The sequence below is a fragment of the Dipodomys ordii genome, unplaced genomic scaffold (assembly GCF_000151885.1).
Source record: "Dipodomys ordii isolate 6190 unplaced genomic scaffold, Dord_2.0 Scaffold41, whole genome shotgun sequence".
Taxonomy (NCBI): Eukaryota; Metazoa; Chordata; class Mammalia; order Rodentia; family Heteromyidae; genus Dipodomys; species Dipodomys ordii.
The window spans coordinates 9,909,500-9,920,082 of NW_012267257.1; the positions used below are offsets into that span (position 1 = coordinate 9,909,500).

At 36.1% G+C, this 10,583-nt stretch overlaps 1 protein-coding gene across 1 annotated transcript in view; it reads left to right on the forward strand.

The window, feature by feature from the left end:
- Rictor (RPTOR independent companion of MTOR, complex 2) overlaps window positions 1–10,583 on the forward strand; it is a 68,620-nt gene that overhangs the window by 17,156 nt on the left and 40,881 nt on the right. The window contains exons 6-9 of the mRNA XM_013018519.1: window positions 584–753; window positions 6,213–6,280; window positions 7,153–7,220; window positions 10,313–10,395. Of these exons, the coding sequence (XP_012873973.1) occupies window positions 584–753; window positions 6,213–6,280; window positions 7,153–7,220; window positions 10,313–10,395 (389 nt within the window). The remainder of the gene's footprint in view (window positions 1–583; window positions 754–6,212; window positions 6,281–7,152; window positions 7,221–10,312; window positions 10,396–10,583) is intronic.

Sequence of the window (10,583 nt, forward strand, 5' to 3'; positions counted from 1 at the left end):
AAAACTCCTTAATGGGAGTTGATAGGAAAAATCCAGTAAAATCAAAGAATTTAGAAAGACAAGGACTTGGATGAGGCTCAAATGGTGGAGGGCCTGCTACTAAGCTCAAGGCCCTATGTTCAGACCCCAGGACCACCAAAAAACAATAAAAAGAGAGGGAAGGAGGTAGGAAGGAAGGAAAGAAAGGAACCTTTTATCCACTTGTCCTAGTAAATACGGCTGGAGATCTTTCAAGAACAACAACAACAGAAATACTAAGTTTTAAAGTATAAGTGCAGTCAGGTACGAGTGGTTTATGCCTGTAATCTTAGTTACTCAGGAGGCTGAGATCAGAGGGGAGGAAAGTCCATGAGAACTCTTATGTGTTAACCACCAAAAAGTCAGGAATAGAACTGTGGCTCAAGTGGTAGAGTGGTAGTCTTGAGTGCAAAAATAAAGCTAGGGAATAGCACCTAGGCCCTGAGTTCAAGCCCCAGTACCAGCAGAAAAATAAATCAGAACTAAATAAATAAATGAAATCACAGATTTCAGCTTACTTTATTATTGCCAGTATGATTTGTTAAGTTTTTCCTTTTCATTTTAGCACTTCAGAATCCAGAGGTTGTGGCCCTTCGAGGTGGACTAAACACCATCCTGAAAAATGTGATTGACTGCCAATTAAGCCGAATAAACGAAGCCCTCATTACCACAATTTTGCACCTCCTTAATCATCCAAAAACCCGACAGTATGTTCGTGTTGATGTAGAGCTAGAGGTAGGACCTTTAATATTTTCTAATTTTAAATGTATGCTCTTTCTTTAATAGATTATAGCACATTTATGATCAAACCTGTATTAATTAAGGCTTTATTTCATCCTTCCCCCCCCCCTTTTTTTTAACTGGCTCTAGGGTTTGAAATCTGGGCCAAGGCACTGTCCCTGAGATTTTGTGATCAAGGCTAGCTTCTACCACTTGAGCCACAGCTTTACTTCTGGCTCCTTGTTTTTTGGTGTGTGTGATTAATTTAAGATAAAATTCTCATGGATTTTCTTGCTTTGGCTGGCTTCAAACTGCAATCCTCAGATGTCAGCCCTCTGATTTTCTTGCTTTGGCTGGCTTCAAACTGCAATCCTCAGATGTCAGCCTCCTGAGTAGCTAGGATTAAAATATGAGCCACTGGCTCATACTCATTTTATAGCTAATTTAGTTTGGAATGAATCAGAAATATTATCAGGAAAATTCGATCAAAGCATTTGGTTTCAGCTATAAAAATTTGCTGAGCAAATTAGAGGACCAGTAAGGTTACATCAAAATATTTACTTATTTAAGAATCCCAGTTGGTTGCCTGTGACTCATGCCTATAATCCTAGCTACTGAGGAGGCTGAGATCTGAGGATCATGGTTCAAAGCCAGCCTGGGCAGGAAAGTGCAGGAACTCTCATCTCCAATAAACCACCAGAAAACCGCAAGTGGTGCTGTGGCTCAAGTTGTAGAGTGCTAGCCTTGAGCTGAAGGAATAGTGCCCAGGCCCAGAGTTCAAGCCTCATGACCACCACCAAAAAAAAAATAATCCCCTTTGTTTTTAAGGCCTTTAGTGTGTTTATCTGTGTCTCCTGCTAAATATATACTATTTATTTTAAATCCTACTAAAATTCTTTAACTTGGAAGCACCATTCATGCTTGAAAATGTACACATATTTTAATGCGCTATTTGTAATTTTTTATTTTAGTAATTCATAAACACTTATACTATCTGTCAAAAGTAGTGATGCATAGTGTAGGTTAAGACTCAAATATATTCTTACAGTTTTCTTTTATTAATGCATTACACTGTTGACTGTTGCTGAAAATATTGAGAGTAACTTCAGATTTGTCATTTTAGAATGATTATACAAGAGATAAAATGTGCATTACTAAATGTTGATAGTTGTGGTTTTATTAGGATTTGGTTTTGTTTTCTGAGATAGTCTTATTATTTGCAAAGCAAATATTAAGCTCCTGTGCTTGATCTGTCTTCCTGCCCCATCATCCTAGGTAGCTAGAACTATAAGCATGAGCAGGCTCAGCTGTAAGACATGGTTTAGAAGATTTCACATTGTGAATTTGACAGTCTATGTAACTAACTATAACTGTGCTATACGCACAGTACTCTCCCTTGTAGGTAATTTAAAACATATTGTTTATTGCATTTCTATGAGAATAAACTGATATTATTCTGGTATTATTGATATTTCATAATATGTTTAGCTTTTTTAAAAAATTGTTTAAATTTTAATTTTTCTGCATTTTTATTGTAAAAATACTGTACAGAGGGGTTACAGTTACATGAGCAAGGTAATGAGTACATTTCCTATCAAGCATTGTTACCGCCTCCTTTGTTTTTGTTTTTCCCCTACCATCCCATCCCTCCCACCTCCACTACTACACTTCTCCACCCCTCCCTCCCATGTTTAGCTTTTAAGGGGCATTTTTTTTTCTTTCCCTCTTTTTTTTTTTGTTGGTGCTAGTCCTAGGTCTTGAACTCTTGGGCCTCATGCTCTTAGCTTTTTGCTCAAGACTGGTATGCTACCACTGGAGCCTTACCTCCACTTCCAACTTCCTGCTGGTTAATTGCAGATAAAAGTCTCCAGTTTGTCCAGACTGCTACAATCATCAGATCTTAGCTTCCTGAGTAGCTGTGATGACAGGCTTGGGCTTCTTGCAGACTGCCTTTTTTTTTTAATCAAATAGAAAATTTATAGTACTAAAATTGGAGAAAGAAATGTAGTAACAAAAGATGATAGATAGAAGCTCTTTTATTATTTCTAGATATTTTGTAGCAGATGAGCAAAGGTTTTATAAAAGAAATCAAACCTCAAGATTATAGTACATTTTTAAGTACCCAGCTGTCTTTTCACTTATCTTATTTTTTTAATTACATAATTCTTTTTTACCCTTAAAAAAAGGCAGTTTGAAATAGTGCCCATTATGCAGTACAGGTTAGGTTTAAATTTTTGCCTTATGACCTGTTGGCTTTATGCTCTTGGACCAGGTTAGTTTCTCTTGGGCATCCTTCTTTTCCTAGGTGAAATGAAGGTCATAGTTTCAAGAAAATAATTGAGATTAAATGCCATAATAATAGTGATAGTAAGTAAGTAGCAGGGAGTGTTAATGTAAAGTGTTTAAGTAGTTCCAGGTGTTTTACCTGTTATTCAGTGTACATAAAATGTTTTGTCTGTGCCTTGCGTATTGAAAATGCTGAATAAATGCTGGTTGCCTTGGTGATTATTTATCATTTTCCATCTTTTCATTGTCATTATAGAATCTGCTGTTAAGAGACTGTAGCCCTCATTTTAATTAATTTTTTATCAATTTTGCTTTTATTCTTTTTTGGGGGGGGGCCGTCGTGGGGCCTGAACTCTGGGCCTGGGTGCTGTCCCTCAGCTCTTCAGCTCAAGGCTAGCGCTCTACCACTTGAGCCACAGCGCCACTTCCGGCTCTTTTTCTTTTTGCTTATGTGGTGCTGGGGAATTGAACCCAGGGCCTCATGCATGCAGGGCAAGTGCTCTACCACTGAGCCACCTTCCCAGTCCCTTTACTTTTATTCTAAATTAATACTTCTCTAAACTATTCTCAGTGCTGTTAGGCTTAAATCGTTTTCTCATTAAAAATGAGTGGATGTAATTAATATTCAAAATAGCTTTTTTGGGGGGAGGGGGGATCGGGTTGTGGGGCCTGAACTCTGGGCCTGGGCACTGTCCCTCAGCTCTTCTGCTCAAGGCTAGCGCTCTACCACTTGAGCCACAGCGCCACTTCCGGCTCATTTTCTTTTTGTTTATGTGGTGCTGGGGAATCGAACCCAGGGCCTCATGCATGCAAGGCAAGCGCTCTACCACTGAGCCACCTTCCCAGTCCCTTTACTTTTATTCTAAATTAATACTTTTACTTCTCTAAATTATTCTCAGTGCTGTTAGGCTTAAATCGTTTTCCCATTAAAAATTAGTGTATGTAATTAATATTCAAAATAGCTTTTTTGGGGGGAGGGGGGGTCGGGTTGTGGGGCCTGAACTCTGGGCCTGGGTGCTGTTGCTCAGCTCTTCAACTTAAGGCTAATGCTCTACCACTTGAGCCACAGTGCCACTTCTGGCTTTTTTTTTCTTTTTTCTTATGTGGCGCTGAGGAATCAAACCCAGGGCCTCAGGCATGCAAGGAAAGCGCTCTACCACTGAGCCACCTTCCCAGCCCCATTTAATAGGTTTTTTAGTTTATTCTATGTTGATTTCTAGTGAATTTATACAGTTGCTATTATACATCAACTTTTTTTCATGGAACTACTTGATTATCAGATTGAAACTTCATATTGATTTCTTGCTGGCATCAGAAAATTTGGAAAAGCTTTTAGAAATTGTCTGGAGCTAAAAGGGCAAACTCAGTATTTTGTAGCTAGTTTTCTGTTGTTGACAGTAAATTCTCAAAGATGTATGAATGTGTAATTGAAATCTGTTTGAAATAAGAAATGTATCTTGTAAAATTCCAATATCTCACTTCTTCATAAGACTTGATAAGCTTTATTGAAAGAACTGGAAGAACATAATAAGCATGCAGGCAAGCCAAGGGTATAGGAGTCTCCACAGTTAGAATAGGTGACTTAACTTGTCTGGTAAAGAAAAGATAAACCATCTTTGATTTAAAAAAAACATTACATAGTACCTTTTATAAAATAAAACAGTGGCCAGTGTTGTCAAAAGTTTCTTATCATACGAAAGAGATAATGATTTGAAATCCAAAAGAAATCCACATTTCACAGAAATACACTCAAGAGGTAATCCAGGTAGAAGATTTTTTTTTTTTTTTTTGGTTGGTCGTGAGGCCTGAATTCTGGGCCAGTGCACTGTCCTCAGCTGGTTAGTCAAGGCTAGCGCTCTACCACTTGAGCCACAGTGCCACCCAGCTTTTTCTGCTTATGTGGTGCTGAGGAATCGAAACCAGCGCCTCATGCATGCAAGCACTCTTCCACTGAACCACCTTCCCAGCCCCAGAAAAAAGATTTTATAACAACTGTGGTTAATTCTTTATAACTATTGTGGTTAATCTGAATTCTGAATTCAGATTTCAGATAATTAAATTAGTTTGCACAAAGAGCTTTCCCTAGTAAATGAAGTGTAGGTCAATGGAAAATATCTGGGCAAAGCACAGAGAAAAAGAAGGAAACAGAAAGAAAGCATAATTGTAAAATTTGTAAAGAAGAGAAAATTGGCCAGAGCAAACATCCAGGGAGATGATAACCAAAATTTTGTTTCTGAAATGAAGTTTTATATTTATAAAAACTTAAAAAATTCCAGATCAAAAAATTAAAAGAGAAGAAGATGCAGGAATATTACAACTGTTGAAATTAATACCAATTTTAATTCTTAAGTGTAAAACAATCATTTCCAAGGATCATATTTGACAGCTAATTCCCCAACATATTGGAAATTAGTAGTAGCTGAGTGGCATCCCTACAGTGTCAACTTATGCACTGTTTAGGTACAAGTTAAACCTCATCTTAAAAGACCAGAAACGTGCCAAGTGCCAGTGGCTCACACCTGTAATTCTAGCTACTCAGGAGACTGAGATCTGAGGATTAGGTTCAAAGCCAACCTGAGGAGGAAAGTTCCTGAAACTCCTCTCTAATTAATCACCAGAAAGCCAGAAGTGGCAATATGGCCTAAAGTGGTAGAGAGCAGGCTTTGAGCAAAAGAACTCAGGGACAGTGTTCAGGCTTTGAGTTCAAGCAACAACAACACAAACCAAACAACAACAAAATAAAAAAAAGTCCAAAAATTTAGGGTGGTTTTTTTTTGGGGGGGGTCAGTCGTGGGGCTTGAACTCTGGGCCTGGGTGCTGTTGCTCAGCTCTTCAGCTTAAGGCTAATGCTCTACCACTTGAGCCACAGCACTACTTTTGTTTTTTTCTGAGTGGTTTATTGGAGATGAGTGTCACAGACTTTTTCTGCCCGGGCTGGCTTTGCACCGCAATCCTCAGACCTCAGCCTCCTGTGTAGCTAGGATTAAAAGTGTGAGTCACTGGCATCTGGCTTAGTTTGTTTTTCTTTTAAAAAGGTACCCCACATTTCTTGATTACTTTGAAGAAGTCTCACAAATAGGAAATCCAATTAAAGATAGATAGAAATGGAATTTACTTTGGCTTATTACAAAAAGAATGTTTTTTATTAAAGACTCTTGTGCTTCTGTTTCTTTTTTTAAAAAAATTAGCGAATTTTAGCACCCTATACCGATTTTCACTACAGACATAGTCCAGATACGGCTGAAGGACAGCTCAAGTAAGTACCACTGGTTCCTGATAATGAAGAAGTGATGTGTGTGTAATAGTAAAGTTGTTTTGTTTTTACTTGCTTGCATGTATAGTCAGAGAATGAGTTTAAGTAAAATAATTAGCTTGTGGAATCATAGTGCATTTCCCTTATTTACAATACTTTAAAAGAAAACTTGGGGAAAATATTATAAAGATTCATTTGTTACTAAAAAAAATCATCCAAGGTATAGATTGTAGTTGGAGGAACATAAATTAAGAGTTAACAAGATTCTATAAAATATTGAAGCTGGCCATAAATCATTCATCAAAACCCATAAACAGTTCTGTTGCTTAATTAGTTGTTATATAGAGGAGAACAAAGTTGGATACAGAATTGTGAAGGAATGTAGTAACATGTAATGGTAGTAGTTCCTTAATATTTAATACTTTTTTAGTGAATAAATTATTGAATTTGCTTGTGGGGAAGGCTAAAATAAGTTTGAGGCAGGGATTTGAAATAGAGAGTATGGTGGTGTTAACAGGTTTATGTGATTTTCGTTGTTGAGAAGCAGCCTTCTAATATATGCTAATTAAACAAACTGCTCTTCTCTCTAGTGCTTAATTAAAGCCTATATAAGAATAGTTTTCAGAAATATCAAGGAACATACAGCTGAATAGAGAAAAGGAATTTAAGATTTATTGTGAGTCATGTTGTGAATTTTAAGTTGAGGTGATTTTGCGATAGGACATTGGAATATAACTGGTCTTATTTTTTTACACATTGTTTTGATTTTGTGTATAAATGCTTACCCATTAATAACAATTTTTCTTCTAGTAGTATTAAAACCTCTGTTCTTTTTAAACATTGTACATCGTTGATACTTTATTTTCTCCTAACAGAGAAGATAGGGAAGCACGGTTTCTAGCCAGTAAAATGGGTATCATAGCAACATTCCGGTCATGGGCAGGTATGTTATTCCGTTCCATGATTTTTGTTTGTTTGTTGATGTTGTTGTCATTTTATGTCCTGGTACTAAGGCTTAAACTCAGGGACTTAGTGCTGTCCTGAGCTTTTTTTTTTGCTCAAAGCTAGCACTCTACCACAGCTCCACTTCTGGCTTTTTAGAGGTAAAAGCTTCCTGGGCTAGCTTTGAACCATGATCTTCAGATCTCAGCATACTGAATAGTTAGAATTGCAGGCATGAGCCTTCAGTGCTTGGCCTCCATGTTTTGTAGCATCTAAAAAGTAACTTTTTCAAATATTAAATTTATTATTATATTACCTAATTTAAATATTAATCTAGTGTTTTTATATTACTAGAACCAAGGAAAATCATACAGTTATTAAAATATAGTGAAGAATAAGAAATAACGTATTCTTTTAGATATAATATTAAATATATACATTTATTAGCTATTTGTAAATACTGCGTTAATGATTATCTGAGCAATTTAAGAAAAAATTAAGCATTATCTATAACCCTCCTCCTTCCAAAAAAAATCCCTCCCAAAAACAAAATAAAAATCTAGTGTTGAATGTTGTATGGTCATATATGTAACTAAAAATTTGTTAATGAAAAATAGTGTGGTAATATAAGAAATTCCAAATAAATTGAGTAGAGCTACTGCACCTTTTTCTTCTTTGTTTTTGCCATGATAAGGATCAAGTCTGAGTCTTGTCCAGAAAGTGCTGTACAACTGAGGTACATTTGCAGCCCACTAAGCTCCTTTTGAATGGGATTATATGTTTTATCTTCTTATGGAGTAAAAAGCTAACATTTTTTATATAAAATAACACCTCTACTAATTGTTACTTTCTATTAGCATTTTTTTCTTCCTTATTGGCATCATAGAATAATTGAAGAGAACATGGGAAGGAATGTAGCTGTAAGTAGAACAAGGCAATTTTCTTGTTCTACGTACTTTGGTAACCCTAATGTACAAATATCTTTTCCACACTAATGTTTATTCCACTCATAAACTTGGTCCTTAGCCAGTATGTTTCCAGGAACTTGCTTTCTCCTCTTGGCATTATGGCAAAAAGCCCTACCTTGCCATATTTCATAAATACCTATTTTTTTATCCTCACAGTAAAGAGGGGGTCTCTGATCACCCAACATCATTTTTTTAATGTTTGTTTTTAATCCATTCTCTTGCTTTAATAAAATACTCGAGACTGGGTAATTTGTTTAAAAATTATTTAGTTCACAGTTGTGGAGGTGGAGAAGTCTGAGTATGGCATGGTGAGACAGAATAACTATGCTACCTTGGATCTCTCTCTCTTTCAAACACTTCTAAAGTCTAAAGCCCCTCAACATATAAATTTGAGGATTAAATTACTGAGAACATGATCTTTTGAGAGACACAGATACATCCAAAGTGGTACTTAACCAGTCTCACTTACTCTTTCATTATAAGAAACTGAGTCATCCATCCATACTTTAGCCCTCCCTGCTCTTCAGAACTCAGTGTAACTTTGTTTTCTAAGTAATCACTTTACCATGGTTCATCTTACCTGCCATAAACGTGGTTTGTCTTTTCCAAAAGCTTCTGTCTTGCTTTAATCACTAGTATAGCCTAGCCACTATCTCATTCTTACTACTTCTATACATACTCTGTCTCTTTTCTCTTTCCTCATCACTCATTGTGTCTTTTTGTTGTTGTTGTTGTGGGGCTTGAACTCTGAGCCTGGATGCTGTCACTCAGCTCTTCAGCTTAAGGCAATTGCTCTGCCACTTGAGCCACAGTGCCACTTCTGGTTTTCTGGTGGTTAATTGGAGATACGAATCTTGTGGATTTTCATGGATCCTCAGATCTGACACTCCTGAGTAGCTAGGATTACAGGCATGAGCCACCGGTGCCCGGGAGCCACCAGCGCCTGGCACTCACTGTGTCTTTAATCCCAGCCAGTCTTTCTTTATTGCTCTTAGATCTTTTTTCCACATTACTTTCTCCTTGAACCTTTACATACCGAACCATCATTAGAAATGTTGGAGTCTTCCACTCTTGTATTGAAGTAATAGAAATACCAGCATATTAGACACTACAGTGGTGAAAGCATTTTTCTAATAACTTGTTTGTTCTAAATAATGTTTAGATTTTTTGGTACTATTTATGAGTTAAATCGTGTGTGTGTGTGTGTGTGTGTGTGTGTGTGTGTGTGTGTGTGTATATTTATGAGTTAAATCGTGTGTGTGTGTGTGTGTGTGTGTGTGTCCGTCCCCGTCCTGAGGTTTGAACTCAGGGCCTGAGTATAGTCCCTGAGCTTTTTGCTCAAAGTTGATGCTCTACCACTTGAGCCACAGCTCCACTTCCAACTCTTCAGTGGTTAATTGGAAATAAGAATCTTACAAACTTTCCTGCCTAGGCTGGTTTTGAAACATGATCCTCAGATAGCTCAGCCACCTGAGTAGCTAGGATTAATGTTATTTCTCTGATACGTTTTATATTTAATGTTATTTCTGTGATACATTTTATATTTCTGTCATCAGTACACATAAATACCAGTTGCTCTGCATTCTTGAGTATTGAGTACTTTCTATTTGTTTATTGGCTATTTGCATGGCTTTTTTCAGACATGATTTTATATTTTCAGAACTCATTGACAGTTCTGTTACTTAAAATTTTTGATCTTTATTAACTTATTTGATGTCTGTTGCTTGCATTCTATTTAGTCAATACATCTTAGAAATAAACTTTTAAAAGACAAATTCTATACAGTTTTTCACTTTGGATTGAAGAGCATTAAACAAAGGAGAATAGACATTGTCTTATTCTCTTCCATGTTCTTAACTCCCACAGTAGTATTTATCAGTCAACTGGGTGTTTATCAGTTCATAGATATGAAAGAGAAACCAAAGGAATTTAAGTGATAAAATTATTTCTAATCAGTAGAGGATTACTGAGAATGCTTAAAATGTATTTCACTTATAAATATCAATTATGGTAACCAGGTAGTATAACTTAACTTGGAAAAACATTACTTATTTTTCATTTTGATATATTACTATAGAATTTTCTAAAAAGTTCTTAATGATACTTATCTTTCAATTTTTCTTAGGCATTATTAATTTATGCAAACCTGGAAACTCTGGGATCCAATCTCTAATTGGGGTACTTTGTATACCAAATATGGAAATAAGGGTAGGTAAAAGTTATTGTCATTCTTTAATTCCTGGATTTTTAACAGAGGAATTATTTAGAAAAATAATTTCAGATTAAGTTTTTGTTATTAGTTAATTTTTTTAATTTAATTTAATTTTATTTGTGATCATACTGTACAGAGGGGTTACAATTACATGGGCAGGATAATGCATACATTTCTTACCAAG